Below are 18,750 nucleotides of genomic sequence, written 5' to 3'. Positions count from 1 at the left end.
TTTCTATACATTCTGCTAAACACGGCTTGCATGCACTCTTATATAACTGGACATGTACGCATTCGAGTCATCACACAAAACTTCCAACGAAAATCACGGCATAACTGTTCTCTGCGATGAACCATCTAAACGTTAAGGGGTTAAACACGTGCGCGCTATGATGAACAAAACCGGACAACGGTGACATCAAGCTTTTACTTGTCTCTTAGATGGAGAGAGTAAGACTTCTAAGGTACATCTTTAGGTCTGAGTCTCTGAACGGATGCGCGCCGACCTTGGAGTCTCCAGACGCGCAGAAGAGGATTTTGCGCACTGAAATCAAGCAGAGCCTAAAAGCGAAGACAGCGAGCTGACTATTGTCTGTCTGACTGCAGTCCTGGCACTGGGATACGGGCACGCTTGGCTGTGTTTTACTGCGCATACTGACAACTTAAGACCAACATTGCTCCGGATTGAGTAAGGGAAAATATAGTCCACAGTTTATTTCGCTTTGCCTGGATTCTAAACTTAGAGGAGCGTTGTTACATCTGAACTGCTTAATGTAGGCGCTTCACTACTACAGACGAGCCAAAGAGTCCCAGCTGCTCGGGGGAAAGTACCTCGACATCCTGAGAGACGTTTTGAGAGGATTTTAGGTCTCTTTGCTGAACGTGGACTGAGAGAGGATGATCCCAGCCGCCTTACCGAAATAAGTGAGGTATTGCCTTTACGAAACGGTAAGGAAAAGTTTAGTATATTTCTTGAATAATTCACTGCCTCCATCTTTGATGTATTTCCAAATTAAAAAGAGACGTTTTAAATGATTTAACGACGTAAATATTTCCACTTTTCTCTCTCTCTCTCTCCCCCCCCCTCTCTCTTTCTTGCAGGTGATCATAGCGATGTTTCAGTGCCATGAGCGTCTTCACCTCTCCAAATCTTCCAGAGAGGATTTAATCCCCGCTCATCTTGAATAAGTCGACAAGTCGTTGAAGATGAGTCCTCTGCAAACATTCTTGTTGTTTTTCCTCCTGCACCAGGTGAGGAGTGAGATGAGTGAATGAAAAGAGGCTAATTATGCAGAAGCATGTCTCCGACTGCGAAAAAGTAGAGATGAAGCATTTTTATTATGCTGTAGGACTCTTACGAGATAATTATTTCTTCACTCTAGGTAATGGTTTAAACTTCTTTTGCTTATATTTGTTTTGTTGGCCTGTCTTTTATGTGGATCCTTATCACGCAGCTGTGCAAGACTTGTCTATCTCCACATTGTGCCAAACTGAATAATTTCCTGGCATGAAATTTTATTTGGCACAGTCATCAGGAGCAAATTCATTTGCCGAGCAGAACTCCTCATTCAGTCTTACAGGGATAAGCTTAATTGTTTTATGTTATCAGGGCTCGCACACTATTCAGTGAAATACTTTTCATGTGTTTTTTTTTAAATCCATAAAATAGTAAATAATTTAATACCCTTAGAAATGGCATCATTTCTTTCTTTTCTGTAGCCACTGAAAAATATGGTAAAAACAAACACAATGAATAACATAATGCAAACATAATGCATTTAGTAATCCTGGAAAGACTCCAGCTTTGCTTTAATGCGCATCATGTATTCTACAATATGCAGTTAATTACCATAAAAGCATCTGAGTTTATTATTTCTATTTGATATTGTGGCTTTTTGTAAGACCATCAGCTTTCTCAGCTATGGAAATTTTACATTACAAGCAGAGTGTTGCAAAAGGTAATAGGTTAGAATTAACAATTAGGTAATATTCTAAATAGAGACACAGAATTACCGAGGTAAAAAAAAAATCTACTGAAGATATTTTATAAAATATGCTATTAATTTTTGTGCTGGTTTGCAAAGTTTAAATATTCTTTTCTTTCAGTGTTTATATTCAGTATTATGTCCTTGGGTGTGTTGCTTCTCTCAATCACAGCTCATCTGAAAGTGCAACCTGCCTCTTCATCCCTTCAGGTGCACCTTTGGTGATCACTGGAATCATTAGACGTCTGTGTTGAACCCCTAACCTGTTTTAAGTGTCTTTGCTCTCAAATTGGGGCCAGAGTTCTTTTTTTATTATTACTTTTTCCCCTTTCAAGACAACTGAGAACAATAGATGGAAATTGAAAAACCCAGGGATTTTAAAAGCTTGATGATAACGGTGATGTCCCTGTTAATCCAAAGAAAATTATTTAGTATTTACCAGAGAATGATTGTGTTAAGCTTCTAGACGTAATCTTTCTGTAGTCTAGTTCAGGTTTTAATGCAGCAAGCACTCGGAAGAAAGTTCATGAGCTTTTGGGGAGTATAAAGGCCTTTCCTGCCCTTTCCCCACCCCCATCATATCGTGATGTTGTCCCCTATAGATAGTTGAATACAGCGAGGGTATTAGCGTTTTCATCCTTGCTTTATGGATTCTTGCCATGATCAAACTTGCACCGAAAATGCCATGGGATCGAAGAAGTTCTTCACATCTGTGCCATCCTCAAAGAGGACCTCTTTAAAGATAGCCTTCAACTGTGCAGCTGCAGCAGCAAAGTGCTGTCTGCTTTGGCTGCGGTTGTAATCAGCCCTGTGCCTTCTGGGAGCTGTGCCTCCAGAGAGAGACAGACTGCCTCCCTGGAGAGGCTCTCTTTGTATGCCTCAGTAGCTTCCCTCCCAACAGATTCACCAATGTCTGACTGGGGATGTAGTGGCCGTTATCAATATTACCCTACCTTCTTAGGTTCAAAAAAATCCCAAATATCTGACCCTCAGCAAAGGAATGGAATACGTGCTGCAATATATCATGATGTATGAATAAGATTTCTTTTTTGTTAGTGTATGAACCACTGAAAAGATGCACAAGGATAACGCCCATCAGCGCAAGGCCAGATTTTGAACCCGAGAAGCATTCTGTGATAGAGGATTGCACGCAGGACACTTAAACCCCTTGATATGAAATTTTTAAGCTTCTTGTTTTAAGTAAAAATCCAGAGTTTGAAAAAGTGGTCCAAATCCTCAAAGACCCCCAGATAAAATCACACTTTTTTTCCCATCGCTCGTCACATGCACATTCAATTAAAAAGCGCTTAGAACATGAATCAAACGGTGAAAATGTAACCCTGGACCCAGCATCTGTGCCATGCCCCAGGGACAAATAAGAGGGTCAAAGCCATCCTGGGAGAATCCATTCTTCCCCCTGACATCTGCTGCAGTTATCCTCTGTGCAATGACAGCAGAACAATGTAGATGAAGATGAAACATATTTGAGAGCCATGCTCTCTGCCATCTCAGCCCGTCCTGCCCTACGTCTATACCAGAGACTGCACGCAGGGAAAGTGGGGTTTTCAACTCTGCTTGGGATTAAGTGTTAGGAGACGTTGACAAAGTCTATTACGCCTTTATGTCTTTTTGCCAGGGTGAGAGCTCCTCTGGCAATATTATGTCACAACACAGCATCTATATGGCCCATGCCAAGAGGATCAGTCGCAGCGTTAGATGTATTGCTGCCTTTTCCGTTACCGAAAACACCACCCAGGGTTGAACTGAGCGCGGAAGACAAGAACGTCTTAAAAGATGGGTGTGACGCACTAGCGAGACGAAGCTTAGCTGGTTACTAGTAAGCTGAATGCGTCTTGTACTCCAGATCACGCCAGGCTTGGAGTTCATCCCTGCAACTTTGATGTGCAGTGATTTAAGGGATTACGAGTCATTTCCCAAAGGATTTAGCCTTAATTTTCTGCAGTTAATAATTTATTTAAAAACATGTGTTTACTTATTTGGTCAGGCGAATATTTAAAAAAGTCTTTGTTACAAACAATCAGATATTTTAGACACAGATATTGCTGTAAAATTCTGCCAGAGGATTTTCCCCCTAGTTGTGTCCCCCCCCCCCTCTCTGCAGTGGTAGAGTGAGACAGTGATGCTCTATTCAAAGGCAGAAAGGGTTCTGGCAAGGACAACAGTTTTATCCCTGTCTTCATAACAAAACACAAATTCTACATAAAATCCATCTCTAAGGGCTCTTTAACCCTTTTCCCCTTCCCCATGCTCAATTAGGTTTGGTTTTATTATTTATTTATTGTATATTTAAAGGCAACTAACACTGGGAAGTGTAATAAAATGTACAGTGGGGGGATTAGGAGCAGCTCTTTAATCTCACGCTTCTGATAATACTGCATGGGCTGATTGATTAGTTTTTCAGGAAGCTTATGTCAGAAAAACCTAATCCGTCTTTGGATTGTGCCAGCCTTGTAAGGTTTTCCGCGCTGCCACTTTATCATGGCGGCGAATTACAGAGCTGCTGGGCTGTGATAAGGTCCTCGTCTCTTTTACAGACCCCACCGCCCAACCCCCTGCACCTCCCTTTCCCTCTGGACAATAAAAAAAAAAAAATGTGTTTATATTCTTCACATCCCTGCTCTGCCTGGTCTTCACATCAACCTCTCCCAGGATTTGCCTTGTAAGAAAGGGAGAAAAAAAAGAGTGGAACTTAAGTCTTCAAAACCCCACCAGAGAAATTGGGTGGAGAGAGAAAAAAAAAAATGAGAGAACACGTCTGGCAGACCAGTAGAAATTTCTGTGGAAGTGATTAAACATTGGATTGACAGAGTGAAGGGGCCTTGTATGCATGCGCTGCCTTCCAGGAATCATTTTGGAGCTTACATGGAGCTGATCTGTATCTGTGCTCATATTGGGGTCACAATCTTTCTAGCCAGGAGGCCTGACTAGATAATCCCTCATAAACAATACTGTCCGTGGCATTTTCAGTCCTCAACTTGTATGTTGTCTCAGACCTCTGAAGAAAAGGTTGTCGCTTCTCCGAATGAAATCCCTCAAATGTAGCTCGCAGCCACTACAGGTTCTTCTGACTGTATTGAGCCCCGCAGCCTGCTCCTTTCCCAATCATCAGTCATAATTGTGTTTGTACCGGCAATAAATCCATGATAAAGGTCTTGAAATGAAGAGAAAGAAGCTCCAAATGATTGATAGCTATGACACAATTGCCCTTTGCTTTGACAATAAGCCTAATCACGCCACAGTATGGCCCATTAAAGACTTTAGTCAAACAATTATAAGCTGCACGGCTATTTTCCCGCTAGCTGCTCGTGGGATGTGAACTGTTTAGGATGAAGTGCAGAGCCTCTCTAGTGGTGCAGGAAACATTATGTTTAATATGATGTTGAGTTCCCTGATCTTGGTCCACAGCTATGAATTTTTATGGGCGATGTGCAGCCCGAGGCGGTGTTAGATCTAGAGGCTCTGCTACCTTATAGCATTGTCATTACCTCTCTGCAGTGTCAGAAGCATCCAGCACTCACTGATGCACAGCGCCAGTGTTTTGAAGACTGTTGTCTGTATTGCTCTTTACTGCCGTGCTGCAACAAAACTAAATGTCGCAATCAGTTTATGGAGAGAAGAAGAAATTTTGCCCGCATCCAGAGAGGGGATGGAGTATGATGCCACGGTGCCACTTTTTCTTTTAATTAGTCAAATATTTACATTAACACTACGTCTACCAGCTACCACACTGCAATCACACGAAATCGTGACTTAACAGGCGATGTTTCTTCTTTAAATATTTTCAAATTTCCTGAAAACTCTGACATAAGAAGTTGTTAATTACCGTCTGTGTGGTTCTTGGAGAAGGCAATCACATTTCATGTCAAAGCTCTGAGAAATGATTGACCTCTTTAATTAAAACTGTATTGCCTTTCTGTTAAAGGAAAAGTGTGACAGCTATAGAATAAGTACAATAAATCTCCCTTCTGATTATTCTCAGTTTTGCATTTCCTCCTCTGCCTCCAAGCTTTGAGCCCCCTTTTCTTTTTCAACATGTCATTTTCAGCCATAACAAAGCACTGTCAGCTCCCCTCTGTCTTTGTATATTTCTTGTGAAGTACCTGCCTTCACAGCTACTCAGAGGAAAAAGGAAGCAACGTCTTTCCAACTCTTGTTTCTTCTTCAAAGAGCCCTGTTTCTGTGAAATCAGCCACGGCGCAATCTGCTCGGAGAACAGAAACATTTTGCTCTGTCAAATTTAGCGGACGTGCTTTTGAGCAAATCAAGCAAAAACATTTTGGAATAAAACACTCCTATCATTCACGGCGCGGATTTGAAGAGGAGAAAATGTAAAACTGGGGTAGTCGCACGCTCACAGAAAAGGAGCTCAGAGAGAGAAACATTTAGATTACGTCTTCCTGAGATGAAAGCAGAAAAAAACCTAAAAGTAGAACTTTGAAGTATTAATTTAACAACAACACGCCATGCCTCCTTAAGCTGAGCAGTTTTACAAGCACAGCTACCATTGTCGTACGAAGTATAAGGTGTTAAAACCAGTCAAGAGAATGGTAATTACACTGAGTCCAATGTGCTTTGTGGTATTATCCTTCTCAATCCCTATCAGCTATCAGGCATACGGAGGTGCGTGGCAGGTGTCAGGAGCCAGCACAGAAGTTGGCGCTCTGACCATGTAAGGGGATTATGAAACTGATGATGCGTTGAAAGGTAACGTCTGCCTAAAAGTGAAGTGTTCAGGGCTTTGCAGCTGTCATATGTGGCAGGTGGCGAGATAACACTAGTATCCAGATTACCTGGAGGCTCTCTTCCCAGAGCCTCCCGTCACTCTCTCTCTCTTCTCTCTTGGTGGGATCTTTGTTAACACTTTGGAAACACCAGACATCATCGCTGGATTCAAAGTTTCCACACCGAGCCATGCTCACTAACATCCCATTTTCACCCCCGTGTCTCATGCAGTTAATTAACAAACTGTCAGAATGCATTTTAATTGATACTGAGTATTTTATAGCAAGATGATGATGATTTTCATTGTCTTTTGAACTACAGAGTCAAAGTTTATGTGTTATTATTCTGCTAAAGTCACTGCATGTAAACGTCTATTTCATCCTAAACTTATCATGTGGGTTTCCACATTTTTACAGCTGCAAACATCTGTAAAAGGTAATCAAATGTCATATTTTAAGTATTTTAAAGCATTTTTTGCTCAATCCAGTTTTAAGTTAATTTGAAGATTTGAAGGTTGTGATGCCCCCCCCCCCCCCCCCACACACACACACACACATGCACACACACACACAGGCTCCTCCCAAAAATGTAATTTTTTAAATAAAGAAGTCTTAAGAACAATTTTACCCAAAGAAAATAAATATATTGGATCTGGTAGGAAGTTAAATGAACTCTTACTGAAACTGACTTACACATGAAATACACTTCATAGCAAGATGACCTTTTCCCCCCCCACATGAATGACACGCCCTGCATTATACTGAACAGAAATTTTGTGATTTCTCTTGTCAAATGCATTGACAGATAACAGATAATTCATAGCCTTAAATACGGCTTTACAGTGGCTGCAAGCAAAAGGTCAGACAAGTGAGCAGACATAATGCGTCTCTTGGCATGGCAGGCTCTAACAGGACAGGCTCTGCCTCTCATCGCAATCAAAGTATAACAGGCCCGAGCTAACGGTGGTGTAATTTCCTGTAATTTGTTCAGTTTAACAGGAGTCGCTGAAGCATGTTTCCACAACGACACGGCAGGAGAAGCAATTGTGTATTATTTGGACTGCCTGGTACATTGTCTCCTGCAGGGCAATAGGTGGCAATAGTAAATGTCCAAAAGACTTGAGGCGAGGCGACGTTTCGGTCATTGTCATTTCAGATGCAGAGGAAAAAGAGGATTGTGTGATCGAGCCAGACAAGAACAACGCTGACACTATTAACATGACTAATGGCTCACATCGTATGATTTATGCTAGCCAAAGGAGGGTTATATTACGTGCTATAATTTATGCTAATCATAGGTTGCAAGCAGCCCCGAGTGACATCATGAGCTGTCAGATAATGTTTTGCCACAACGTGTGCATGCAAACAGGCACAAATAATAAATTTGGGTTCAATATGCTTTAGATGCTATAATAACTCAACAAGGCCAGATTTGTTGCACTGTATTTGTGTGAAAGCAAAATAGGACTTGACTGGAGACAAACTCTACTGCTTTAAATTCGGCATACTTGGAATTTTTTTTGAAGATGAATGTGGGCAGGTGTTGGAGTTGCTCTCTTTTGAGACATATTACCCTTTCTTTTTTTCATCAAAAGAGGTTTAGGGTCAAGGTCAGCTTTAGATCAACAGCATTGCAAGTAGTGGAAATAAGAGTGTCTCTCACTGAGATGAATGCTCGCTGATGTCGTCTCTAAGACATTAACTCTCATCCTCTGCTGTCTTCATAGATAATTTCTGAAAAATGGCTTCAAGTAGTTAATATTCAGTGATGTAACACACAACAGAAGGTCTAAGCAACAGCTGCAATTCTTCCTAACTTCCTAAAAAAGGTGGGCAGAGGGGCGAGCCTGAAAACTAAGTGTAATATTTTTAATAGATGAAAATATGCATCCAACTTTTGGGAAAAGCAATCAGATATATTATGTTTCTTTCTGCTGCTTTTTGCACACAAAGTTCTCAATTTGTAACAATTTTTCTCTTTTCACATGCCTCTCAAATTTTAGGCTTTAGTTACGCTCCATTAAATATTGCACGGCTAGAAAAGATCCAACCTAAAACTAACAAGGATTTCTATGTGGCTGGGTGCCTGCGTTTGCCTTTTCTCTTTGCTTCAAGCCAACATGGAGAAACGCACCATAACAATCTGCAAAGTCACACACATCGGATTTTTTTCTTGCAATTAAATCAACAAGGTTTCAATACATATTTTGTGCGAAGCAAGAAATCCAATATTCATACTTATTATTATCTCTGTGCTCAAGCACCAAAGTTGGATTTTATTTTACTCATAGATATGCCTCTTCGCCCATCCACCGAATATCCTGATAGCGCCAGCGGACTTGTTACATATTATGATAGCGATGCGATGATCCTCTATGTTTCGGGCAAATCTGTCAACAGTAAGAAGGAGAAGCGATGAGTGTGTAGATACAGAGCTAGCGATACAGCTGGGATTATAGAAATGAAAACATCAGCATCACGTCTTTTTGAGCTTGTCTTCCTGCCCTCTCCTCATCGTCAACACTTGTACAGAATGTGTAGACAGCCACAGACTGGCCTTCTGTAAATACACGGCAGTGGTTAAAGGAGTGTCTTTACAGTCAGTATGAAAATCATATACTACACAGAAATGTAACCACTAAAGAAATGCACTGAATTTCTACTCGGCACCAATTGTACCAATATATTTTCACCACAAATAATGTGAGCTGTGTACGCTGAAGATGAATTAAAATTGAGATCTATAACATCTTTTGCAGGAATGTCATGACACTAGAGGCTGTAGTCTGTCTCATTTTCACAGAGGTCAGGTGGTAATGGCCTAAAGGATTATACTGGGGGGTAGCAGATATGCTACATGCACACTCACTCACTAACTGTAGCCTCCTGTGATTGGTAAGCTGCCCCCGGTGTGTCGATTTGCTGTTACGATCCACCACAGTGCTGAAGCACCTGCCATGTGATTCCCCGGACGGCCTCTGATTAAAAGTGATGGGTTTGGAGCGTGAGGCTGTCCCAGCGATCTGAGCACCAATCTATTCTTCAGCAGAATGTAGACTCTCTCTGTGGGCTGCTTTAGCGCCTCCAGGGCCTCCTCTCATGGAACCGGCTCTGGGTGTAAATCATTACAAATGATATGCCCTGTAACATCAGGAGGAAGATGGCTAAGGAAGGACTTTGCGCAGACGATTGCAGGCTGAGAATAGTTTTAATCTGAAAGATGCTACTTGTCATGTTGAATGTTTGAAAGCAAGTGTGCAGTCCATCCAGCTCTGCTACATTTTTTTTTGGTCTAATGCTAGCAGCACTGGCTGAGCAGCTCCTAATATGACAGGTGTTTCGTCGCAATAGAGCTGGGTAAGTATTACGAAAGGCAGTGGCGAAGGCGGTGCAATTTTTGTGGGGTGTCCAGATTTTTACTATGTGGAAGCGCATCAAGTTAATGAAGCTTCAGACACAGAAAATTAGCAGAGAAATGAATTTCACCACCAAAGTGAGGTCAATTTGCACAGATAAATCCATGAAGAACAGTCGAGTGCATCATTGGAACTGCTCGGTTTGCACTGATGAGCAGGTTAATTGCCCATTTTGTTTATTGTGAGAAAGATGCCTGAAACCAATTTTCCCCAGACGCATATCTCAGCCTTATGCACTGGGAAAAAAAAAATCAGCTATGGAAAACCCAAAAACAGATTAGTTTAGCTTGCCTCTGTATCAACTTCATTTCCTGAGCAAAAATGTGATTTAAAAACCAAAACAGAAAAGCAGACTTCAGATCATGAGTTGGCCACATTGTCAGTTGTGAAAGGCTGTGAAAGATTTGGTCACCATCAAAGTACAAAAGCTGTAGACCTGCCCGTGGACCAGAACCCATCACAACCAAACACACTGCCACCAGCTTCTCTCTCCAAATGCATTTTAACGGCATCTCTTTAGATGATCCAGAAGCCAGATGTCACTGGTTTCTTAATAACTTTCTAGAGGCTAGTTCTGGTCACTATGGCAATTACCTTTATGTCAAGCCTCTAAAAGATATGTCTACCCACGGGACAAGCAGGCAGCCAGCTCCATAATGCTCGTTACAGATGAATGTCGAGGCTGATTCATCCTGACTCGCTGTGTGGTTCGCTGCTGCTCAAGCTACTGTCAGGATGTAAGTTTCATGAAAAGCTCTTGATTGTACTGATTGCCACAACATTAGATTGAATTGCCTATTTATGCATGGTTCTGTAAGAAAAGGCCCCCGAGGTGTAGAAATGACAGGTGAAAAATAAAAGCCACAGATGTTCATGTCTGTAATAATAACAATGCACTTTTACACACAGTAAAAACAGGTAGTCCTGCATGCAAAGCAGCGTAAAAGCTGGCGGTTCATAGACTATTCACCCAACTCTGACTTAGGCACAAATGTGTATTTTCCACTCTGTCTTCAACAGCTACACTAGGGTGTGTACTTTGAGGATGTGGTTGAAGATTAATTTTTGAAAACCTTTTTTCCGTTCATTTATGCAGGAAATTAATGCGCACATATGAAAAATGTGATCGCCACTTGTCAGCCAATATTAACAGTTTAATGTAAGCCTGTGACAAAAATACGAGTCCTTAAAAGTCGGTTACAAAAAAATGTTTAGTCAGGATGTGCAATGTTTTTCAGTTAAAAATGTATTTTTCTGTATTCTTTGGAGATATTTAAGCATTTTCAAAACAAAATAGAATAAAGTAGATAATACTGATAGATCTCTAAGTAGCTGATTCTTTTTTATGTATAAGAATGCATTACTTAAACAGTCTTTTACTGTTTAAATTTAATTGTGGGTTGTAAACTATATATGGCCCCATAATTTCCTAAAAAAAAGCTGTTTTGAATGCAAACATATACAAGCATAAACATTTTACTCCTGACATTATATATGTATATACATATACATTTTTTACCAGTCCAAATGTGTTTTATTTATTTGAATTTAGAATTCTAGTCACTATAACGTTAAAGATGGAGTGTCTATTAAAAAAGAAGGCTTAGCTCAGCTAATGAGAGTGATTAAGGTGCTCTTTCAGAGAGGAACCGTGTGTTTTATGCATGACATTTGATAGTGAACTGGAAATATCAGCTATTAGCACCTTGTGTGATACCTTACTGTTTTTGCTCATCTTGGTGGATGTACATTAAAATTACCAGGAAACTGTTTGGTGCATAGGCCTTTATCTTTACTGCTGTATCACTAAACATAGTCCTTTATAGGGCAGATAGAACACTGACTGCTGTGGTGTAAAAGCGCGATATCTGTGCCGGGGTGTCTGAAGTTCACGCATGTCTTTGTGTTTTAATGTAGGACATGCAGGAAAAGGAAGAAGCTAAACCACACTAGCAGATATCCGTAATGTTTGCCACGAGTCACTGCGCCTTGTGCTGTTGAAATGAGGTCTGGTGTTTTCAGCTCTATAAGTCTACAGTTATTATCATAATAATGTCTTGTTTCAAGTTGCCCTGAAACGCCTCTAGCACGGCAGCACCGATTAAGAAATCTTAATTAAGCTTTTGTAGATTCTCCTTCATCAGACCTTGCCTTTTTTTCCCCCTTTTTTTGTACAAAACCTCAGAATCCTTTAGTCGGTTTTAAGAGACATCGCTGCTGCCTAAATGAACAAGGTGTGCTCGAGTGTGTGTTGGTGCTGTGGTTGTGCAGGGAGGCAGCGAGAGAGAAAGAAACCAAAGCCTATGTGTCAGTGCCAGCTTTCAAGTTCCTAGTGCTTCATCTCTCTTGGGGCATTTAAGTATTAGATATCCCTCTGCTGATCCCCTTGTTGTCACAGCAATTTCCCCAGTTGCTCATCATACTTAAACTCCTCTCTCTTTTCCATTATAATCATCCTATACAAAGCACACCTGAGATTTACGCAGAAAGACAATTTGGTTTCACCTCTGAAGCCGCGCAGCATGACACCCAACGTGTTAAAGATATAACAGTTTGAGCTGGCGGGAAGACAAGTGCCGAATCTTCCTTGTTCACAGCAGAGGAAAAATGTTCCTATTGAGAGCCTGCAGATTTTATGCTTAGCATCATCTGCTGTTGTGATGTTATAAGAGTCAAATCAAATTAACAGCTGAGCTCACATAAGGTATTACTAAGTGGCTGTATCAGTGGGGAATAACGCCATTGGAATTGGTTGATTAAATGACTTTGGATGTGATGAACTACACATAGGGGCATTATTACAGTGTTGCCTCATTCATCCATGTTTACAGGGAGCAACTGTCTTAATTAAGCATTGTGAGAGGTGATAAATGGGCCGGGCTCACTGTCCGTGGGAGACCCATTGATTTCACATTACATATCCAGATAGGCGAGCCATTACCTTCCGCTTTAGGCATTAAAGTGTTACCGCAGTCTCGGACATAAGCAGCACAGTAAAGCAAAGCTGTAATTATAAGACACAGCAGCACAGCTTAAGGTGAATGTAGCCCTGTTACATTTCAGATGGAAAGGTTTGGGTATATGTGACAAAACAAATTGTGCTAGACAGACCTAGTTTGTTAGCTTTATACACATATGCCTCCGTTCAGCTTACAGCAAAAATATAATTAGTCTGGAAATAGTATGCAGCATCTCTGTGAGAATTCAAGCAGCCGCTGCTCTGTACTTTCAACATCTGCTTCTCTCAGTGATCCCTATAACTGGGCCCGGGGAAAACCCAGCACTACTAATTACTAATAAAACTAGCTAAGCTTATTGCTGTGAATTATTAAAGCTTTATCTGAAGTGGACCAGGAATCGTTCCTAAAGCTAAACGGCTTTGAGGTACAAGGAGGGATCACGGTTCATTGCTGCGTCTGGATTAGCACTTAGCACTATACTTTATATACGTATACACTTTATACGTACGTACTTCATGACACTACCGTGGAAGAGTGTTTATAGGTGGATGCGAGCTAAAGTTTAGATTCACCTTTCCCTGAAGTCCATGGGAATATCTGTGCACTCTAAATATCAGAATCTGCTTGAGTTCATCAGTGCATCATGTGTTCAGTTTAATACAAACTTCTTGTTTCCTCCCTTCTGTGGTGCCCCTGCTATCTAGCAGTAGTGTATTACATGCTATTTATTTGCATGTGCATGCACTTTTTAATGCTATATTTATATTAATGATTATTTTCTATTTATTTATTTATTTGGTTGTTGTTAAGTGATGTCCAGTGAATGCTATTTAGCTTCTTGCACAGACCTGTAATAATCTTCAGTATTCTATTACTGAGTTTACAATACTACGAGATGCTGCTGTTGAATTTTCTGTATTTAATCTTTATTTCATTTGTGAATATCTGTTTGTTTCCCTTTTCTTTATTAATGAACCCATAATGAATCATTTCATAAATATCTATAACAAAGGATTTTAGGATATGCTAGAAGATGAATGTGAAAATTGTCCATACTGCCCCTAGAGCAGTAGTTTTAGGTGGCAACCGATTCCAGGAAGAGCCCCAAACCTTTTGGAGGTGTAAAAATCTGCCAAATGAAACATGTGGAGCTACCTTCTGTGGTGACGCCTTGTGAATATTATTTATTTATATTTACTCTATGGGTAAATGTTTTTACCATATGCTTTATACCAATGGCAATTCTCAAAAACACAGAAACTTCATACATACCAAACCCAAGAACCTATTACTGTTAACTTGTGAGGTGGAAGTTGCTCTTCAGAACTGGCAATCGTGCGTACGGTTTATCTAACATTAACCATATTAGTTATTCATAGGCTCATGTTGTCTATATGCACGCTATCATTTTAGCTCTCTACAGCCGCAGCTTTGCTGCTTTTCTGTGCTTTTTTCATTATTTGTGTATGTACCTTTCTCTTTCTCTGCTCTGCTACATGTCAGTGAAACAGACAAATGCAAAGCAGAGTAGCAAAGTATAATGAATGTGAATTCATCTATGTAGAATTACCAAATAGAAAGTTTTTAAAGAACACCCATCAATCCATTTTCTTAAACCCTTAACCAACTAGGGTAGTAGAGGAAGCCTCTTAGCTGACAGTGAGTGACAGGTAGAACACCTTGGACAGGCTATCAGTCCATCACAGGGATAAGACCAAAAGACACACAACCATTCTCAGTCAAATTCCCACCTATGGGCAATTTAGAATCACAAATTAACCTAGCATGCATAAATTTTTTTGAGGAAACCAGAGCACACAGAAAAAACCTATGCAAGCACAAGGAGAACAGTCAAATTCCACAAAGAAAGTCCCTGAGCTGAACAGGAAGTTAAAACCCAGAACTTTCTGGCTTTGAGGCTGCCACTTTTAAATGAAAGTGTATAAAAACACTACTGCCATCTGAAAAAGAACATATCAGAAAAACTAAGTACACCCCATGATTCATGAGCATCTTTAGGGACAATAACTTGAAGTAATTGTTTTCTGTGTAACTTTATCAGTCTCTCCCAGCATTGTGGGTCCACTCTTATTTACAGTGTTGCTTCAGTTCATTGAGCTTTGTGAGCATTCATTTATGCAGTTCTCTTAAGAAGTGAACATAAACAGTTGCAGTTTGTAGATTTGTTGGCATGCTTGGGATCATTGCGCGACCTAGTTGGGCCAACCTTTAGCTGATGCTGTGGCTGTTTTGATGGCCTTGGGGTGAATTTGGCACTCCTGGGAAGATCGTGGCATTGTGTTATGATACACCTGAATGCTCCAGACCAACAAACTGCTAAAATGTATTTATAGAGGTGATCACACTTGCTAACGATCAGTTATTATTAGCAGCACTTGGCTGCTATCTACCCTTTTCACATGACTGCACAGAGTTTTGTCAAAACTTTCTTATACACGTCACGTTAACAAGCAATGAATTTGAATGAATGAAATTGCATTTCACAAAGGTTTTCACGTTGGTTAATTGTTTTTTCTATCTATCTCTGTTCTGTTTCCTATCAAGGTCTCGTGCAGGAAAGTGCATGGAGGAGTCACAGAACTCATCGAGTGGAGGGACAGCGATAATGAACAGAAGATATCTCCCACCGGGGCCAGTCCACGGATCCTCAACCCCCTGCGTTTGTTTGCCAGGGGCTCCCCCGAGTTCAAGAGTAACATAAGGGAAATGACATATTTACACAGCATGGAGGACTTTTGGGACTGGTTATCTAACCAGACAGATGTTCAGGGCGCACAGGCCAGAACTAAACGCAGACCCATCGTCAAGACTGGCAAATTCAAAAAGATGTTTGGTTGGGGAGACTTCCACTCCAATATCAAGACTGTCAAACTCAACTTGCTGATCACAGGAAAGATTGTGGACCATGGGAACGGCACCTTTAGCGTTTACTTCCGCCACAACTCCACAGGTCTGGGGAATGTGTCGGTGAGCCTGGTGCCACCTTCCAAGGTGGTGGAGTTTGAGATCGCCCAGCAGTCCACACTGGAGACCAAAGACACCAAATCTTTCAACTGTCGCATTGAATATGAGAAGACGGATCGCAACAAGAAGACTGCCTTGTGCAGCTTTGATCCATCCAAGGTGTGCTATCAGGAGCAGACGCAGAGCCATGTGTCATGGTTATGCTCAAAACCCTTCAAAGTCATATGCATCTATATAGCCTTTTACAGTGTAGACTATAAACTGGTCCAGAAGGTATGCCCTGACTACAACTACCACAGTGACACACCTTACTCCTCAACAGGGTGACCTAGTAGTTGTTAGTCTGCATCAGCCTTTTGTTTTATCTTCAAATAATGTAAATGTCAAGCTCTAAACTCCTTATCCCAAAATACCTAAATACCTGAGACATGTTGCAGGAAGTGCGACTTATGAAGGGACGCACACTGGAGGGATTTGGTGAAACTTTTGTATATACTACACAAATACACAAGTTTAACACTTCAGATAGTTAGGTGTACAGGGACTTGGCTTTAGGGGTTGGCTTGGGATTCAAAAGGTAGTTACCAACCCTGGAAGAATCCACCACATCACAACAGCACATGTTCTCTGTAAACCACGGGTATAATTAGTATGTTGTCCAGATGTTTCCTTCAAGGCTAGACTATAGGCATGGAGCCCTGCTGAGTTGGAAGCGTGTAGCTGGCTTCTGGAAGAGCTGCACTCCTGCCAACATTTTCAAACAATTTTCGAACCTTGTTTAAATAGTAATGTGACAAAATATGACAGGACTTTAAATAATGTTAACAATTACAATACCTAAACATTAATAAAGCTATTCAACAGGGCATAAAATGAAAAAAAGAAATCCCATTTGGAAGATCACTGCATTAAGAATGATTAGTCAAAATGATCATTGCCTTTGAAGTGGCGCTAACATCCATTTATACCTGTTAACAGAACACAGACAGGACAGTCTCTATTACTTCAAATTATTTTGATCAATGGAATTATTTCATTAAGGAATGAATAATTAATATGGTCTTAAAACTGATCTGTTATCGTTCTTTTGTGGGGACTAAAAGCAAGTGACTTGACTGATTCAAACCAATTCCTAAAGTGCTCATGACAAAATAAGTCCATCCAACTAATCTAATGCATAAGAAACTTTAGAGCATGATCATACATTACTAACAAACTGTATGTAGGCACATATCCTAGCTTAACATGGCTGCAGCCTTGTTTGCGCCTTAAAATGTGTTGGTTTTCTGCTACAATTATCATAAGGCATGTGTATGCTAAACTAGTCTGAGATCCAACATCTGTGTTTGCAGGATGCACTTTGAGGCATCAGCCTGCCTAGTGAGCCCCACAGTGGATTAATGTGTCAGGAGAGGTGGGGAGGGGGAAGCAATAATTGCAGGACAGGTGGATTTAGTGAGTCTGGCAGACAATTATCAGCACTTTGTCATGGTTCTGCCACCAGCCCTGACATTACCTGTCTTTAATAGGCTTTAATTAGCCTGGGAAATTTCATTTACCAAGAGTGGAGAAACAAAAAGGTGGGGGTAAAGGCAAAAGTACAAAATCCATCTGCAATTTTAATGAGAAGAGGGACTAAATTTGAAATATAAGACATTTCCCAATAGTACAGCAGGCTTAAGTTGGCTGACTTTGTGTAAAAGTGGATAACATTCAGTCTTGTAGTACATGGTGTAATGTGTTCGACTCAGAAATCACTCAAATTTTTTTTTAAAGCTTTTGTTAAAAACCATTCGGATTTTAAACGGCATGAGTTTTGTTATCTGGAGATACCCAGGGTTTTTAGGTTAGGGCATGTGCCACTAAAGACAAAGAATACATTTCTGTTAGCGTCATTTTATTGGATGTATCTCATGTCTTTCCACTTCAGCTGTAAATGATTCCATCACCTTATACATGAGGTGAGGTGTACGATAAGGAACTTAACTCGGAGTTGATCTATGTTGATGTTTTGGTTCTGCTCCTTTGTGCAAATGCTGTGTGTTAATGTGTAAAACTAAACGTGTTTATTGATTATGGTTTCAAAGTATATGATGTCAGATTATCCTAATTTTTCCAGAGAACTCTATCAAGTATACTGTACCTTATTTTTTGGTGTTTGTTAAGAAATATCATGTAGATAAATGTCATATTTCAGCTGATGGTTAGATTGCTTTGATTTCATTTTTTGTAACTGCAGATTGTACCCAGTTTGATTTCTGCTTGCTCAAAATTGTTTCAATAGTTTCCCTTGTAAAATAGGAGTAAAAGCTCTTCTGTGTATAGTGTAATTACACTTTTCATTTTGGAATATTTGATTTCAGATTTTGTTAAAATGTAACTGTAAAGATCAATTTAGGTTTTTATGGCATTAAACCTTATTTGAACTTGGCTCAAAGCATGCTGTCACACCGAGTCAGGTCTAGTCTGTTGGTGCTCGTAGTTGTCTCGTTTCATTCCTGAAAGGACTTCTCAACAGGATAAACACACAATTTTAAGAGGTACATTTCAGGGTAGCTTTTTAATGGGCAATAAATCTGTGTCCACAGGCGTGGATGATACCAGAGGTACACCTCAGGGAGCACATCCATTTTGCCGTGGCCATCAGGGACAGGGGTCTTTTCATTCGCTTCCATTACTCTTATCTGATCAGGGTGAGGCACCTACTCCTTATAGGCATCAAGTCACACTACGCTTTCCTGCTGCATGCACCCAAATCCCCTGGAAAACTACAAGGAATGTTAACATACGTTTCACTTCTCAGCATTCAACGCTTATTTCCGACAATCAATATAAGGGAAAAATTCAATTTTGACACTGCAGGCATCTCTCTCTTTCAAGCTTTAAAGTTAGTA

At 40.5% G+C, this 18,750-nt stretch overlaps 1 protein-coding gene across 2 annotated transcripts; it reads left to right on the top strand.

Annotated features, from left to right (window-relative positions):
• On the top strand, positions 1-18,299 carry nxph2a (neurexophilin 2a). 2 transcript variants are annotated; one of them, XM_076875193.1, is made up of 4 exons: positions 1-456; positions 546-716; positions 870-1,019; positions 15,437-18,299. In XM_076875193.1, exons 3-4 carry the CDS (start codon positions 975-977, stop codon positions 16,181-16,183), a joined length of 792 nt encoding a protein of 263 aa, XP_076731308.1. In that variant the 5' UTR covers positions 1-456; positions 546-716; positions 870-974; the 3' UTR covers positions 16,184-18,299. The 2 variants fall into 2 exon arrangements, with proteins under 2 accessions (XP_076731308.1, XP_004563169.1); XM_004563112.4 differs by having other exon boundaries at positions 1-716.
• Positions 18,300-18,750: the final 451 nt, after the last annotated feature.

Source organism: Maylandia zebra, linkage group LG16 (genome assembly GCF_041146795.1).
Source record: "Maylandia zebra isolate NMK-2024a linkage group LG16, Mzebra_GT3a, whole genome shotgun sequence".
NCBI classification, from domain to species: Eukaryota; Metazoa; Chordata; class Actinopteri; order Cichliformes; family Cichlidae; genus Maylandia; species Maylandia zebra.
Note: the sequence above shows the minus strand (reverse complement) of the source record. Positions and strands in the feature narration are given on the sequence as shown.

Bases quoted from the DNA above. Each gene is read 5' to 3' on its own strand.
- nxph2a (XM_076875193.1), top strand. From the start codon at position 975: ATGAGTCCTCTGCAAACATTCTTGTTGTTTTTCCTCCTGCACCAG. The intron at 1,020-15,436 runs GTGAGGAGTGAG...TTTCCTATCAAG, and splicing joins TGTTTTTCCTCCTGCACCAG to GTCTCGTGCAGGAAAGTGCA.